General features: G+C 38.5%; 2 protein-coding genes across 7 annotated transcripts in view; one reads left to right on the top strand and one right to left on the bottom strand.

Moving 5' to 3' along the window:
- The window catches only part of LOC117564697 (uncharacterized), a 177,700-nt gene that overhangs the window by 79,466 nt on the left and 79,759 nt on the right, over positions 1 to 18,475 (top strand). For 2 of the 3 annotated variants that reach the window (XM_052002190.1, XM_034243572.2), the window contains exons 4-6: positions 10,623 to 10,730; positions 11,037 to 11,128; positions 12,643 to 12,908. In XM_052002190.1, coding sequence (XP_051858150.1) covers positions 10,623 to 10,730; positions 11,037 to 11,128; positions 12,643 to 12,908 — 466 coding nt within the window. Of the gene's footprint in view, positions 1 to 10,622; positions 10,731 to 11,036; positions 11,129 to 12,642; positions 12,909 to 18,475 lie in introns of those variants that run through there. The other variant, XM_052002191.1, reaches the window with a different exon arrangement.
- Positions 14,116 to 18,475, bottom strand: part of LOC117564698 (uncharacterized) — a 44,424-nt gene continuing 40,064 nt past the window's right edge. The window contains exon 11 of one of the 4 annotated variants that reach the window (XM_052002197.1): positions 14,116 to 14,960. In XM_052002197.1, coding sequence (XP_051858157.1) covers positions 14,349 to 14,960 — 612 coding nt within the window. In that variant the 3' untranslated portion in view covers positions 14,116 to 14,348. Of the gene's footprint in view, positions 14,961 to 18,044; positions 18,442 to 18,475 lie in introns of those variants that run through there. The other 3 variants (XM_034243575.2, XM_052002199.1, XM_052002198.1) reach the window with 3 other exon arrangements.

Here is an 18,475-nt window from a genome sequence, read left to right as displayed (position 1 = left end):
GAAGATAACATTTTTCATTCAAATTTAAATACATTAAAATATGCCTTACTCTAGCTTAAATCGTATTGGATTTTCTTATAAATAAGGTAGATTTGCTAGTTGGCTAAAATAAATGAATTTACATAAAAGAACAATGAGTTTTCCACCTCTTTTCCAGCCAGCCCTCCCACTTTCCCCACCCCATTCTTTTGAGTGTGGCGTAAATTTCCCTCAAGAAGGCGCCAGGACGTGAAGGCACTAACTCAATTAGCATAATAAACAAAACATGCTCTGGGGCGAATCGAAGAACTTTTTCAATTGCTTTTGTTAATTTGAATTTTAACGCCAGCAAATTTGACAATTTAAAGGCAATTAACAGCGCTTAGGACGACTGGCAATGATACAATAAAGGAACAAATAGAATAAAGGGCGAGAAGGCGACAAGACAAATCTATTTAATACATTTGGGAGCTGGATTTATGAGCCTGATCAAAAAATAAACTGAGGCAACTCGAAAGCAATTTGCGCGGAAAATAAGGCAAACATGCAAGTGGCCTGGCCTACTTAGCATAATTAACATTAATTGGACAGCCGGAGGGCCAACACGCTGGCTGACTAATTGAATATTAATATTAATGTCAAAATGAAAGCGAAATGTGTTCGCGTTGTTGCCTAGAAATTTAATATAAAAGTGACAGCCTCCGATAGCCCAACGCGAGACAGCGGTGCCCCTTCATGAGAGACACGTAGCAGCTCCCTGCTAACTTCTGGTCTTAACTCGTAAGTTAATTACGAAGCCAAGGCAAATGAGGCACTGACTTGTCTTCCACTCTACGTGGGTAAGATAAACAAAACAAGAGCAACTCAAGCTGGCATCGCGTCGTCAAGTATCTGAAGTTCCTCTTGAAGCCCCCACAACTGTTACCAGTCGACAGACTCTTACCTACCTCTCCGAACTGAACACCTTCCCTCTCTCTCCCCGCATCATTGTTTCCATGTGTGCCATCAGTGCTTGTCGCACAATTTTTCATTGCATTTTTATGATGCTCGTCCTTTGCGTGTTTTGTTTAATAAATGTGCGAAAAAATGCATAACGTTTTTAAAATGTCAAATGATAAGAGCTGCTAGAAAGAAAGCGGACCACAGAGCGAATACTTGACAGACTTTCTTTCCTTTCGTTATTTTGCTTCTTTTTGTTTATTAATTTAATTTTTACTACCGCGCTCATTTAGCGTTTGCCTCTAAACTTTTAATAAGCGAAATCAACTGGAGAAAGATGAAACTTTCTTATATGTGGAGAGCATTTCTCTTTAATATGAATATATTAATGTATATCTAAATGAAATGAATACTGAGAACTTTTCATTAAATGCATTGAACAGATTTGGTGCTGAGTTTTCATAGTAACCACTAATTGGATTTTATTTTGATTTTGCTTTTGTTTTCTTGTATTTAATTTAAGAATCGTCCTGTAGCTATTGACACTGCGATGCAATTTAAATTCTTTGTTTTTATTGCCACCTCATTACAAGTGGTTGCCAGCAGAGTTCATTTTATTGCTAATAAAGTTAGCTTAAAATATTTAAAATGCCTGCGGGGCTAACTGGCTTCCTTACAGCTCTAGTCCTCTGGCTGGCGTCGATCTGCTTTCATTCCTTTGGCAATTCAGAAGTATCCACAAGGACAATAAACAATAAGCAATAAACAATTGACCAGCCATTGGTTGTTGGCAATGCGTTTTAATTTTCAATTGCTGTTACTGCTGCTATTTCTTCAGCGTCTGCTACAAAAAATAAAGCAGGAAAATAACATCAAAAATATCATATCAACAAAAGCAATTTGTTTTACACATTTGTTTGTTGGCACTGCCGATTGAGAATATGCATGCATCAGTTTTTCGGTTTGCATAAATCTGTTGCACTTCACCGCAAAAGTTCCATTCAGCTGCAAACAATTTATGTTTAAATATTTTGTATGGTTTTCAACCCATTTGACTCACGCTCCCTTTTAATACTCTACGGAAAAGTGAAATGAATGCTGCAAATGAAATTGAAAAACATAATCTAATAAGTTCTTACTTAAGCACACTACCATTCTTTCATAAAATTTTAGTTTAATTGAAACAAGAAAATCAGTTAACATTCTTTTTTCAATAGACTATGTGCTGGGTAAAAATATATTTGAAAATTCAGTGAAGGGTATACAACAGTCATTTTAAGGGATTTCTCTTTTAGTTTGGCTTTTTTGTTAAGAGTTGTCTGTGCGTGTCTGTATTTTTAAGAAGAAATGTTTAATTGAAAAAGTTTTCGCTTTGAGGCGCAACAAAGAGGATTTCATATCGAACTGATGCGGGTTCTTTCCCAAGCCTTTTTTCTCCTTCAGTTCTCTGAGCGTTGCGTTAGTTGAAAGTGGAATTGAATATATTTTAAGGGTTTAAATTGGGAAAAGGATGCGTACTAATAGCCAATTTGAGGAGAATAATTGAATAAAGACAAATGTTATTCATTACGATTGCTAAATTTATGTTTGTACCTTACTTACAAAGGAAGACTGATATAATTTTGTTTTGTACTTAAAAGCTTAGTATTTAAAAATCCATCTTGATAGTCCTTAAAGATTCTGGTATGTTATTTTCTCTAGAAATTTTTAACCTGCGATACTAAAATTCAAAAATTATAGTAAATGAAGAACTACGAATTCGCAATTCCTGAGAAAATCCAGAAATTCAACAAAAAAGAAAGTCTTTTGTTATAGTTTTGTTTCTTTTTACTTTGACCAATCACAGACTAATTTCGTTAACTTTTGAAGCTACATGCTCACAACAAACAAGAAGTATGCTCGACTGTGAGATACCCGTTGTCAATTTTCAATAAAACCATATTATACCAATATATTGCAAATATACTGAAAAAATACTAAAATATGGAGAAGGATGAAATTTAATATATACGAAGATATTGTAATAGAGTAAAAAATATACCACAGTACAAAATATACTAGTTTATCAACAAAGCAACAAAGACCCTATTGCTCAAAAACTTAAATAATCTGCGTGCAAACATAGCAAGTGATGTCGAAAAAGAATTATAGCTCTCTCTATCTCTTATAGTCTCTGATGATGCTTCGGCTTCGGCTGTTGACCCTAATAAAGAATATATATATAGAATATATTCTCGGAGATAACTTTTTCTGCCTGTTACATACATTTCCTGCAGGCACAATGTAAGGGTATTACCCTTGTATTTTATGAGCAGCGAGTATTAAAACAACCAAGGGAATAAAATACTCCAAGCTTATACCCTGTAATAGAAGACACTGGAATTGCGATAGCAATGAGTGCAATTTTATAGGATACACGCACGTGGACCCCGTCAAGCTGTCAATGGTGAACCTTGACAGCAGGTCAGCAATCAGTTGAGCAACATAAAACAACAACAAAAGAGAAAAACTAAAATTAGGCCACGTTCAAGCGGTGGCAAATTGTGTGTCACATGAACAGAGCGGCCAACAGTGCGGAGGAGGTGTGGGAAGCTGGTGCAGCTTACGGCAATCCATGTGCAACGTGCTGCGTGCTGCGTGCTGCGTGCAGCATGTAGCGTGCAACGAGTGTTCGCCTCGGAGTTTTCGTATTTTTCGCATGTAATAACAAAAAGCGTAGCCGCTGCCGGAGCAAGTTGGGTAAACAGACCGACTGCGTTAAATGAGATCAGGTTCAGAGCAAGAGCAAACAGTGATACAGCGTGCCAGGGGGATGGTCGTTGATGTTGCTGTTGTTGTCGCTGTTGTCGTTGTAAGGATGGCAATGTTGTGGGCGTTGCATGTGCAATGAGTCGGTTGGCATCCACTTGGTGACTCGGTAACTCGGTGGCAACTGTGTCAGTGTCATTCGCATCTGGCTACCATTCGCCATTCACCATTCACCAGTCGCCAGTCACCCGTCATATGAGAATGCGTGTATTGTGTATTGTTTGCCTTGTCAAACATTGTCATTTATCCAAAGTCGAGGAGGTGGCAGCTGAGGCAAGAGCATGCTCTTGAAGTCGGAGGAGGTACAGGTCAAAGGGGATTCAAATGGCTGCAGGTGCTCTGCATATTGCAATTAAGTTTTGTTTGCCCAAAATTTTGACCTGTCTTTGTCACATCATCTGACTGATGTCGCCCCCTCTTCTTATTCCATCCATATCCATATCCATCTCCATCTTCGTCTGCATCTACATCTGCATCTCACCTTCTGTCTCCATCTCTCCTTGCTCAATTAAAAGTTTGCCCTCTGAACTCTTGTGGGAGTTTCATTTTTAATTTTCCTGTGTGCTTACTTTTGCCATATGTGGTTCATTCTTAGCTGCCAAGTTCCCTTTTGGGGCAAACAAAAAACGGAAAAAACTTACCTGAACTCGTTTGTCAGCCAAAAACTTTACAATCATAATTGGCTGCTGTTATTTTTGTATATTTTTATTTTGGTTGAGACTTGCACGTGTCTTTCCTGTCAGCAGAAACACTCACAACTTGTTTTTCACTGAGTTTCCAGCAATTTAATTTCCAGTATTTGTAATGGTGGTAAATTAATTTCTATATACAAAAGATAAAACCATAAAAATGCAAATTCAAATTTATTTTTTAACAACATTTTTACGATTGTCGAGCCATAAAAAAAAGAAAAACTGGAGGAGCCGCAAGGCTACCGTAACAATCGGTAACAATTGCTACACTCGCTACCCCTTTACGCATACACACACACCTACACACACACCTACACACACACCTACTCACACACACACATACACACTTTTATGTGCACACCTATCCGCAGAAAAAAGCCATCAAATTTAATGGCATTTAATTTGATTACATTAGGTGAATAGAAAAAGTAGTACAACAAAAACGAAAAACCTTTTATTTTTCAAGCTCTTTTTCAGAGCTGCTAAAATTTTATTTGTTCGTCAGTACACACATTGAAACGTAAACCAATTTGTTGTAATTTACCATTGCGTTTCCTTTTCCTGCCGCGTGCGTATATGGTTCATTTTTTTCGGAGCATGAGTTCTCTGCAGGATGGTGATTCACTTTTGTATACGAGTTTACAAAGAAAATATATCTCTATGTTGTATAAAAAATAATTTTCATTTGGTCTAATGGCGGATTGTCCTTTGCTTTGATGAAGATCATTAAGGTTTAAAGTATATAATTATGAATCATATGGCTTATAATAGCCATTGCATATAATGTCTCTTCTTAAATTGTGGCAGATACATACTATTTATAATAAAATATATTTTCTCCATTCAAATGTAAATTATTTTGTGACCCAAGACCAAGACCCCTGTCGCCGTTCTAGCTTCTCGGGACATTTTATAATTGCATGCATCCATTTGAGATACAACTGGCTGCTTTTCATATTTTCTCAAACTCCTAGAATGCTTTTTGGCTGTTTGTCAAAAATTCAACTAACGAATCTCTGACAGCCCCTCAAGCTAAACTGCACTGCACCAAATTCTTGGTAGCTACAATTGCATAATTGTGAATAAGTTGCAAAGATGAATTGGTTGAGCTTTCCACAAAAATAGAAATATAAGTTTTTCCACCCCATACCAACTTCTGCCTTAGCAAATCGAATCAAAATCGGGAATTTAATATTGTAATAAGAACAGTTTTTTCGATTTCTGAATTTGGTTATGATCTAAGCTGTTTTCGCTTATAATCTGGTATGTTTAAAACTCTACTTTGAATGTAACAATATAGCAATATACCAAATATAGTCTTCGGTATATTTTAGTATTTAGCGGTATATTAGTTTTTTATGTTTAAGAATAATTCCGCAGTGCTCATATCCAAAGTGGGTAGCGGGTGTCTCACAGTCGAGCACACTCGACTGTAGCTTTCTTTTTTTCAGCTAAAAATGTTCTCTCAGTGTATATTGAAATCAAAGCAGCCTTTCAGCATGTGTCTGCTTATTGTCGGTTAGTTATAAGTGCAACTCACTGAGAGAATGTTGGCTACTGTCGCAAGTTTCTTTCCTCGCATGAGGCAAGGCGCTATTGCCAGCCAGGCAACTACGAATACACACAAATACATCCAAGGAGTCTGTATGTATGTGCATCATGGAAATTATTAGTTATTTCTGTCATAAGCAGAAGCTCAGCAGAGCCAAGAGAAAGGTTTGGAGTCCCTGCCCTTTGAACTCTAGACTGTGCTTTTGCTGCTCAACAGTCAGCACTTAACTGTCAGCAGTTTTTGAGTGGCGGCCCATAAAATTGTAACAGCTTTTGGCACGCTGTTTTAATTGTTGAGCTGCATTTTGGAATTTAAATGAATTTAAATACGAAGACCTAAAACGATTGGGGTCGACATCATAATCAAAACAATGCCTTCTGAATTCTGCTTGCACGTGCCGCACATGTCGTATGCGCAATAAATTTAATTTTTATTTACAACAGAAGACTGCCTCCAGCTAACTACAAATAACAAAAAAACAAAAAAAAAATTGAGCAAGAAAAGAATGCAAATTTTGGTGCGTCTAGTGAAAAAAATTTAAATCGTTCGCTCAACAAAAAATGATCAAAAACAGGAAAAAATTCCAAAAATATGCAGAAGTACTGCAACACATGGACAAACAGCTGCAGGTGATTTTCAACGAATCGTAAAAAATGCAAAAACCATTGAAAGAGATAGGACTTTGCATTTTGAATAGCTTCTGTTCTGTTGATACCCTATCTTTCACTTCACTTCATACAGACATATATTGCAAGGATATTTTAAAATATTTTTCAAGAGATTTTCAATTTGTATTCCGCGTGAAATTTAGATTTATTTTATAGAGTATAGACCAGTTGTTCTAAATTAATATCTCACGAATGAGTTTTTTTACAACTTTTTCAATTCGACTATTTCGGTCAGCTGGTTTTGTTGGTCAGCAGACCAAACATGCGGCATTTGTTAGGGGCAAGCGCTTCCGTCACAGACGGCAGGACATGCAAGGTCCATGCGCAGGGAAGGACGAAGGGTCTTGTAATCGCAGTCGCAATAGCACCGCAGATGCCAGAGCACTGAACACCAGAGAGGCAATTAATTTCCGCTAGACAAAGGCACAATTACTTACATATATACTTGAGATGCACAACAACAACAAGCGAACAGCACTAGGTCAATGTGTGGCCCCAACAATGGGCGTGTCCCGAGCTTATTCTATATTATATGGCTCATGTATGTACATATCATAGATACTGCTTACATACATACTACTTACATACGTACATATGATAAATAGCTAACGACAACAAAAGCCTCTGCTGCTTAAAGCAGTTCAAAGACAACGAAATGTGCTTTTAATTTATGACTAACCAGAAAAACGAAAAGAGCTTGCAAACACCTCTCGATCCCTCAATACGATTATACAACAAGTGTTGGCTCGGCTTTTCCATGAGAATTTATTGGTTGTTGTACTGAATGCCCAACACGCATCAAGAATGCCCATTAAAGTCCAACAAATCCAAGTGAATGTTATTCTGCAACACAAAAGAAAAGCAAAAGTTTTTCCAAGTGTCTCCGAGTTCAGCACAGTTCTTCCAGTTTTTGTCGCACCCCTGGGCACGTTTTGATTTCGTTCTCTTCGTTAAAGTTTTAGGCGCAAACATAAAAAAAAACTGAGAAAAAGAAAGCGAAAAAGTTTCTTTTATTGCTTGTGGCCAACACGGCGTATACTTAACATGCATTCAATATTGACATATGCTACTATCAGCTAATGTATATTGCCCATGGCGTTAATAGCAGATCAATTAGTTTATGTTTTTTGTCGTTTTGATATCTGCAAACTTGTGTCCAACTCAACGGACAAACTGAATATTTAACATCAAATTGATGACAAGCGAGATACAACAATTATATGAATACACATATGCCAATAGTCGCGGCAACTAGCGGGAGTTCTAATGAAATTGCTGTACATTTATAGGCAGGCTTTAATTTCCCCAAATTTCTTCTCGACAATTTCAAAATGTTTCTAAAAATTAATTTCTGTTGACATGTGTCAACGACGCATGGCACAAAACACAACAGCAATTGTGATTGTTTGGCGCTGAAAAACGAGCGACGAGGCTGCAGACAGACAAACAGACATTTAAATGGGAAGTGAAACAAATGGCAAAGGATGCGCCATTATTCAACGCACATATAGTAGGCGACCTTTTTATACCCTATATTATTATTAAATACTAAATTTATAATTAAAATATACAAAATTGTATTTCAACGAGTTTTTTTCATGCATCCATATATATATTTAATATTTAAACTTTTAAAAATTACCAAATATTATTCAGAATATTACTGAGCTGTTGAAGTCTGAGTCTAGAGCAGCATATCATGCAGTCGTTTATTCGCGCCGGCAATATTTTGACTTCATCGTGTTTTTTTGTCATCTTTTGCTAAGCTCGGAGTCCCAATTAGATTGTCAACACGAATATTTTGTTAGCGTGAATTAATTTTTGTGATTTAAAACGCCGAAAAGCAATTTGCCGTCATGCTTCCAATTCTAATTGACATGATGGCAAAATCTAATTAAACTGTTTAGCCAGCTAAATGAAATATCATTTATTTTATAAATATTTACAATAAAAAAGTGATTGTGCATGTTGATATTTAATTTATTTGCACTCTCTGTTTGCTATGGTTAAAGTTGGCTTAAAGTGTCCTATTGTGTTTTGTCTCTTAATAACATTTTATGGGTAAAAGTTTAAACTCGTCCTCAGCTTCTACACTGTCGTTTACATTAATGAGCAGACGTGAGCTCAAGCTCAAGGACTTCTCGGCCTCTAGTACTTGTTTGCTCTTAATTGAACTTAATAAGTTCGCAAAGAATTCTCAAGGCCTCATTTCTGTCCACCCATATTATTATACCCGCTACCCATAGGGTAGAAGGGTATTATAACTTTGTGCCGGCAGGAAATGTATGTAACAGGTAGAAGGAGGCATCTCCGACCCTATAAAGTATATATATTCTTGATCAGCTTTAACAGCCGAGACGATCTAGCCATGTCCGTCTGTCCGTCTGTGTGTCTGTGTGTCTGTGTGTCTGTCCGTCCGTCCGTATGAACACCTAGATCTCAGAGACTATAAGAGATAGAGCTATAATTTTTTTTCGACAGCATTTGTTATGTTTGCACGCAGATCAAGTTTGTTTCAAATTTTTGCCACGCCCACTTCCGCCCCCGCAAATCAAAAAAATCGAATAACAAGCGTAATTTTAAAGTTAGAGTTGCGAATTTTGGTATATATAATAATAACTATAGTAGTTATGATTCCTGAAAATTTGGTTGCGATCAGATGAAAATTGTCGAAGTTATTAAAGAACTTTTGTATGGGCAAACACGCCTACTTACCTAGGGGTCTTAGTTGCTTTAGATGACAATCTGGTATATTGTGCCGTCTATGGTATATTTTGAATGCGGTACTATATCAATATACCACAGATACTATCAAAAAGTTTGCAGTATATTCGGTATATTTTGAGAAAATTATCGCAAAATATATTTCTTTTATTCAAAATGGGTAGCGGGTATCTCATTGTGCACTCGACTGTAGCTTTCTTACTTCTTTCCTCTATACGTGTGAGTGTTCGTGTTTGTCTGGCATATCCTTGACGCCAAGTTATTTAAATTATTGCCTTGGCTTAAGTGTTTGACGTTAACATCTAGTTCTAATGATGTTTTTCAGCAAATATAAAAAACTCGTGTTAAACACGTACCACAACGCTCTCCCTTCCGAAAATTTGTAAGCCGTCATGTGTACACAGATACTTCAAAAAGTTTGCACTACCATACATAATTGATAATAATCCATTGGCATTTCAATCGAGTTTCGGAAATTGAATATCATGATGAAAACTTTATACGATCACAAAGGTCTAAGGCTGAACCATCATTAAAACAAGTAACAAACCTACATTCGAGTGTGCTCGGCTGTGAGACACCCGTTACCCATTGTGCATTTTTTAAAATATACCAAATTAATATACCACAATAACACTAAAAATATACCAAAATATATACTCCGTTCAAAATATACTATGGAGTCCAAAATATACCGGAACCAAATTTTCAGGAATCATAAAAAGTTTAGTTGTGATTATATTTGCTTTAACTTCAAAATTACGTTTGTTACTCGATTTTTTATTATATTTGCGGGGCGAAAGTGCATCTGAAGCTGGGTGCAAACATAACAAGTGGTGGCGAATAAAAATTTTATCTCTATCTCCCATTGCCTCTGAGATCCACTTATTCATACAGACAAACGGACATGGCTATATCATATCGGCTGATCAAATATATATATGTACTTTATAGGATCGAAGATGGATTCTTCTGCCTGTTATATACATATCATACAGGCACAAAGTTATAATACGCTTCTTCCCCATGGGTAGCATTTCTAAATTATTACAATTGATAACATTGTGTAAAATAACAAGAAAAATATTTTTAGAAATTTGATGCCAAATAAAATAAGATATCCTGTTTTGACAACTACTGCAGGATCTTGTCTCTTTCAGCTGACAGTTTATATCTATAAACTTAGAAAATATAAAAATAAACATCACTACCAAAGTACTAATGAATCACATTCTTATCTTCTTTTCCATCTTACTGCAGCTCTTATGGATGCGCCTGCTTCCCTGGTTTTAGTGGCAGCGACTGTGGTCATGGTCCACTATGCACGGATGCGCATACGAACATTTGCCAAAACGGCGGCACTTGCAAGTAAGTTGAGTCATCAAAAAAATACGCAACCCCAGTTGGCCAGAGCCTGCAGTATAAAGCCTAATGAGCTTCAAGATGCACAGATTGCTGAAATAAAGAATAATAGACTGCAATATAAATAATAAGATAAACTTTTCAAATTTTAATTACTACAACTTAAAATACTACTTTAGACTTCATGGCAATATCCACATATGTATATATACAGAATTTAAAAGAAATTCTCAAGAACAACAGAAAGTTATTTGAAAAGCAGATAAAGTTCAATCGATTCTGGTGAATAAATTCATTTTATTTGATTTACAGGCACATCGGCGATGCGGCCATAACGTGCCACTGTCCTACAGGCTATAAGGGAACCAAATGTGAAATACCAGAAATCAATGAGACGACCCAGGGTAAGTGAACCCCATAGAAAGCGAATAAATTTAATCAGACATTACAAGCAATAAGGAATGCAAACGGAGCATGTGCATCTGAAAAACATCAATTCAATGGGAAGGAGTGCAAAAGAGATAGGTGAAGACGCAGACAGAGAGACAGACAGAGTGAAAGAAACAACGAACTGAAAATGCAAAACGCAAAAAAAAATGGAGGAAAACGAAAACGAAGCTCGGCAAGCAAATTTAATTAAGGAAATAATTAAGCATTGAAAATGCACTCGATGCCCGCTGAGAGGCATGCAACACACAAAGTGTTCTGTAAAGGGACTGAGCGATAGGGTTGATGAGCATAGCGAGGATGGGTTGAGGCAGGACACGGCAGGACCGGGGTATTGTCAAGTGCAGACTTTGTCGCGTCATTTAACCGGCAAGTGGAAAGGTTGTCACTGGGCGGACTGGCACGCCCAATGTTGACTTTGTTGTTGTTGCTGCAGCGCCAGCAAAGTCTGCAACTGTTGCGAGCGCGCCAAACCCGCAACAATGACAACAAGTGACAGGCAACAATGAGTAAAACTCGAGCAAATATTACAACTACACTGCATGCTCAGAGTCGCAAACAAATTCACTTACTTGAAGCTTTCATGAAAATATCAATTTTAAATCGTCCCTAATAAATCGCCAGCGTCTTAGAATATCAGTAGTTGATTAAATTATCCATTAACTGCGTATGCAGCATTCTAACTCATTTAACTTTCAGCCTAAAGGTATGCAATCATATCATCAATATGTGTGGTGCTATTTACACATATCTGTCTAAAAGTATGCAACAATTTTTTCTTGTTTATCATCAAGATAATTGATGTGAATGAAACTGCCGAAATTGTTATTAAATAGACTTCATAGTGTGTTTGGCGACAGAAAGTTATTTTAATAAATGATGAGCAGACATTTTGATAGCATGCAATAAGCAAAAAACTTCTTACACAATGTTCTGCTGTAAGAACAATAATCCGTCCCTTAGCCAGGTGAGCTCTCCGCAGAATGACAATGTCATCGAATTTGACATTCGCTTTTGCTCTGCTTGCCAAGGGTCAGGTGGGAAATGCATAGCAAATGTAGGTCACGAGCGAAATGCTGCCGGACGAGGGTTATTTTTTTGCGTATGTTCGGCACTCTCCTTAAACATTTCAAACATTTTTCGTGCGCTGTAATGTCTCTTATTGCATTTTTAGAGTCCTCGAAGCGCTTTGTCGAAAGTCCTAAACTGCTTGTGTGGCTAAGGCTGCGGTACTATGTCAATGCAGTTTAGTCCTCTTACCCTATTTTTCTCACCCTGGCAGCTAGCATTATTAAATTATTCCTCATCGTTGACCCTATTCGACCGTATGCAAAATATTTTTGTGCGTAAATGCTTGAATTCCATAAAACCTAAGCTATCTGCTCTTTAATAATAGACCGTCATTTACTTTGACGTCGTACTTTAGTGATAAACGCACAGTTACCTTACATAATCGGTTTGTATTTCGCAGGATGCATTGGTAATGCCAGCGCCAATAATTGCCATCGTGCATGCGAATTTGACATCAACGGCGCCAGCAGCTTCATCTCCAGCACCAGCAGCAGCTCCGGATCCAATTCGAACGCAAATTCCGGTTACTTTAATCTGAAAAGCAATCGCAATGCGGCACGTAGTGGCAAGACGCGCTACGAGGTGACCATGCGACTGGGCGCCAATCTGACCGGATACTATCGCAATTCGGAGCGCGAACAATTGTCTGGCGTCATGGAGCGACAGGTGAGTGGGTTATAAAAGCATTCAGATCAATTTAATAGCGGGCACTTGAAGACCTGATTAGCTTGTACTATATATTCCTGAACTCCTTCTCGTTCCGGAGTGGCCCATCAACAAAGCGAACTTCGAGTACGTGACTCACATGCATATTCTTAAAAGCAGCTAGCTAAACTGCCTTTTTGGCAGTCCGACAGCCTTAGGAGATCTGTTGATACCCTGCAGTCACAGAGTGCTTAGTATATGCATGCCTTGTATTTATATTGATAAATGAGGGTCATTGTCCCATTCATCTGTGCTTTAATCTCTAGCATTTTCAGAGCAACAAAGGTACTCTCAACTGACATACATTTCATTCACTTTAATTAATGGTCACTAGCAATTGAATGGCAGGTATTTTTAATGTGCGCCTACAAGCCAGCCAATTTATTCGTCATCATTCCCCGACAACCGCAATGGTCAGACAACTTGAAGCAGCTTGGTCATTATGTGCAATCCCTGTCCCTGACAGCCGGCCAGTTTGTGTCTGAGTCTCTGATGATGACAGCGATACAGACACCAGCCACACAAAAATTGTCGTCCGTCAACGTTGAGTGGCCCTCTTTTGGGCGCCTCTCTTAAGTCCTTCTATTGCTCCTCAAAATTATTAAGTGTTACAGTACCAGCCATTTGACATTTGTGGACTAGGCTTCCCCGACACTTTCCACTTGCCCCTTGCGAGGCTTTAAATTAACTCGTAGGTCACAACATTATATGAATTTGATGAAGAAATTCCATAAGTGATTCTTGGTTTCAGTTGGATGTGCTTACTATTTGATATTTAATATTAAGCTTTGCTCACCAACATGAACTGCAAGTGCTTAAAGCAGTCTAATAATTGTCAGGTTAATAGTAGAAAATGGAATTAAATAGGAAATAGTTCAACTCATCAACTTTTTCTTCCCATTACGCATAGGTTAGAAGGAATTGATTGAAGCTCGCAGAACGAGGCATTATCGATCCCATAAAGTATATATATTTTTGATCAGCGTCAATAGCCCAGACGATATAGCCACGTCCTTCTATCTATTCGTATGAAACACTTGATTTTAGAGACTATACATTACATTACTTGTAATTTTTGCACGCAGATCAGGAGCCATTTGTTTCCGCAAATCGAAAAAGCAAACACAATTTTGAAACTAGAGAGATTTTTGGTATTTGTAATAATAACTACAATATTGACGATTCCTACAAATAATTCAAAAACGTCTTTTTCAATCAGGTCCTAGCTGCTTTGGCTAAATCCGGTATATTTTGTACTCTACGATATACCAAATATAGTTTTCGATATATTTTTGTATTTTTGCGGTATATTTTTAGAATATTGTTTGTTTTTTGTTTGTTTTTCGAGAGTGACTGCAATTACAGGCATATACAAATGATGCTAGTATAATTTAATGTCAATCAGCCCACATAGTTCTGTGTAAGATTGAGCTGATCCTCCGGAACAGGGCCTGACCCAGCCAAAGGAACATTCGCGGCCTGGCTGATGCTGTGCAGTACATTTCTGACCGCACCCGGAGTACGCTCGAGCGAAGCCGTCCACGGATTGTGCGTCACTTGCTGGGCATTGTTTGGGGTCGGGCTGCCAGCGCTGCTTTCCATAATGGTGGGCATGTTGCTGTGCGAGTGCTGTGCTCCCATCGCAGCCTGCATATCGCTGCACTCCTGCAACTGGGTGGAGTTGCCAGCCGAATAGTCTCTGGAATCGCCTCGCTTAAAACTGTGCACTGAGCGGGAAAGCGGACGCCAGCGGTTGAGTTTCTTTGACGGTATACGTTGCACGGGCGGTGTTCGGCTGCCGGCCTCTAGATTTGCGGTGGCTTTACTGTTGCCACCGCTTTGCTGCTCCAGCAGGCTGGTCACTATCTTGTCCAAAGCCTTTAGGTCCACATTCAACTGCGAGTTGGGTATAGAGTTCATACGACTGCCCGCTAAGCTGCTCGAATTCGTGTGCAACGGATCCTCGACATGACGCTTATTCAGCCCGGCTATCTTTGCAAGGCGTTCGGTAAGCTGTGAATGGAAAAATGGGTAGAGAAAAAGAATGAGACTCTAAAGAAAGTAATTATAAATAAGTAAACAAGAGTTATATTAAAGTGCAAGCACTTCAGGAGCACTTTGGTGATGCAGCGAGACATTTGGTTGTGTGCTGCAATTGCCATAGTTACAATTAAACGGCAATCTAACAGAAAAATGGGCTCAGTCATTGGGAGATTTGAGAAAAACTTACAACAGACACAAGGACAGCATTTCGTGGGCTGTTTCGAGGGCTGTGGCATCCACCACAAGGATTAACAATGTTGGGTTGTAGTTGGACGCAAAAGCAATATATTTTTCGGCATCTGCCAGGGTTGCCACCGTTCGCCATTGCCCGTTCTACAGTGCACGTTCGGCGTTGGCAGTGTGCGACTTTAATTGATGTTTCATTTCCGTTGCAAAGTGCTTCCGCTTTCCTGTGCTCAACATCCGCCGACGCGATGCGACGTTTGTTTTGGGCTCGCTGTTTCTCCTGAGTGGAAAGCTTGCAAAAGCTCAGAGTTGGCGAGCAACTGGCCAACTCAACAATCCTGCAACCTGGCAACCCATACACTAGTAATTGAGTATCAATGCGGTTTTAAGTGAAAAATGCTGAGCTCCCATCCCATCTATGGGCCACTCAATGGTTGGCCAACCATTTCCGTTTGTAATCTTTTGCCTTGATTTCGTATTTCTTTTTATTCCTCTCCGTCTCTATCTCGCTCTTGCGCTTGTTGTCTTTAAATAGATTACAAGCCATCCTCAATCCCTTTCTCTCCGTGTCTCCCTTTCTGGTTTCTCTAACTCTTGCCCTCTAACCACTTGACAAGTTTGTTTTACACTCTGTTTCGCCTCACGCCCTAAATATTTGAAGCATGTCCTCTTTGTCCGTCTGTTTGTCTGAATGTCTGCCTATCTATCTGTCACTCATTCAAGAGCCTTCTTATTCCGCTCTTCCCGCGATGTCAACTTTCATCTTTCTTTTTACCAAAACGAATTAATGTAAAAGTTGATTTGTGGCTATTGACGCTTGGCTGCCTAATCGCTTTTTCCCAGTAAGTTTTAATTGAAGGCATAATCCTTCTTCCTTACGCTGAACAGGAAATTAACAAAGTTCTTTTTTCCTTTTGCATTCCATCAGCATAGGCTTATGGACTACCCGGTTATGATTACATAGTTTTGACTTATTATTAATACGAGCTTTAATTTGGGAAAGTTTATTTAACAGTATCGAAGAATTCTTCGATGTAAAGAATTGAACAGTGAAACCTTATAAGGTTTTGAACAGTTTGTTGTTCTCCTTCACCATCGGGGTTATATCTAACCTCCATCAATTGTCGCTCAAACTTGAAGCGACAAGCTGAGAATTCAATCTTCGTATCGGAAATGAATGTTCTTTTTTAGTCAATCTTCTTCAACTTGGAGCTCACTGAAGCTCTGCATTTGCTGCTTTTGTTTCTTGTTTGAGAGCGACGACTTCATCAGATTCTACTATAAATCTTGCGCAATTCTCAACTATAAAGTTGCAAGAGTGGTCGTGTTTTTGCGTCTCGCGACAAGGGTGGAACCAAAACTGGTGCTGACCTTTTGCTCCTTACTGTGCTCTGTGCTGCGCCGTACTTCGCATTGATTTATGACCAACCGACTTGCTTTATTATCCTTGCGTGTGTCCTTGTTGTGTCTGTCGCCATCGTCGTCGTTGTCGACAGCGACAGCTTTTGCCTGTCGCTGTGCATCGCGAGTAGTTCTTACTAGCGACTCCTGCTGCGCTTATCAACAACAAATGATTGAGGTCACTTCTTAATGTATGTACCTTCTCTTTCTCTCTCTCTCTCTCGCTCTCCTTTTCTCCGACTGTATGTTAATACGTTTCTCTCTCTTTTTCTCCAAAAATACTCGTAATTGGGGGTAATTTCGTTTAAATGCTGCCTTCCCCCGGGAATTGTGTTCATAGCCACGAAAGGAGTCTTGACAAATGCGATTAGCGAACATTAATTGTTATTTTAACTGTTTCGTGTTGTCTCCATACATTTCTCACTTTCTTCTTGCCGCCCTTGATGACAGATTTTAGAACAAGTAATTACAACGTTAATAGGTGTTCTCGGATCTCAGATCTATTTGCCACATAACATAAGCTGCATATTTGATTTAATAATTAATGGATTAAATAAATAATAAATCTCTTATTCCAACCTGTTAAACAACTTCATGTCGTCTCCATAAGGTATTATAAGCAATAGATTAATTTGTATACTGACCAAACCATTCTTGGTATTCAATCAGGGATTTGTGGAAGATTTGGTCATCCTCCTGCCTTACTTGCCAGTGGGCAGGTCAGGAAAATGTGATTAGAAAGGGAAACATTCCGAATGTGTCGATAAGAGACCATCTCCAACGGATGGTACATTACCATATGCGAATGCTAATGTGGCAAATTAGAACTACGCCAGTAATTGCGGACAAGACAGCCACAAGAACATCAACCGTTGGTCATAGAAGGTGGTCGAAGGATAATATTATCACTTATCAATATAATTGTTGCCTGACGTAATGCTCAACAAATCTGGCTACCATTATGATTGAATAGAATGTCGTCATTTTCACACCTATCGTACACTTATGTAACTATCCGCAATTATAGTAAACATTGTTTTGGTATTATTCATATTTTAAACGAATGCGGAATAGCATTCAATATTTAACATACATATATTTTGTTAAGCCACATAAATTAGCCAATAAACAGAAATTATACGCTTTCCATGCAAAACAAAAAACCTGAATTTGCAATTATGGATATTGGATATTATTATAATTATAAATATTATCCAATTTCATACAATGAAAAAGCTTGAAATGAATATTTGAGAATAATGCAAGATAATACAAACATGGCCTTGCTTGATACGTTCCATCAAGTAAAGAATAAAGCCAAGCAACAGCTGGCTAAATAAAGCAACAATTTTAAACATATCTCGCACATGATTTATTAATCTTTTGCTGCCAATTTTCAAGTTGCAAATTCTTTTTGCGTACTTACAAAAAAACACCTTTGTCAATACGCAAAATCTAAGGCCAATTTTCGGTTAGTCTCTTCGCTATAAAAACGCCGACATCTCGTTGAAAAACTATCAGTCAACCGAAGTGATCAACATGAGAAGTGAAACGATTTTATTGGGGTGTATACTCTTGGTCCTATGCGTGATCTACTTGCCCCAGAGTGAAGCCACCAGCACAACAACAGAGGCTTCGACTTCGACCACCACGACCACAGCATCCTCATCTAGCAGTAGTTCCAGTAGCAGCAAAAGGGTAAGGCACAAACGGCACTGGAGAAGAAAAATTATGGGTGGAGGCCGCAGGAAAAATAGCTCCAGCTCAAGTAGCAGCAGCAGCAGCAGCTCCAGCTCTTCTACAGAGAAGACCCTGAACAAAAATCAAACCAGGAGGCGTTGGAGGACCAGATATGGCTAAACAACTTAACGAATAATCGCAGCAGTAGAAATCAAATA

Source organism: Drosophila albomicans, chromosome 2L (genome assembly GCF_009650485.2).
Source record: "Drosophila albomicans strain 15112-1751.03 chromosome 2L, ASM965048v2, whole genome shotgun sequence".
NCBI lineage: Eukaryota > Metazoa > Arthropoda > Insecta > Diptera > Drosophilidae > Drosophila > Drosophila albomicans.
The sequence above is the reverse complement of the archived record's forward strand: the minus strand, read 5'-3'. Positions and strand labels throughout refer to the sequence as shown.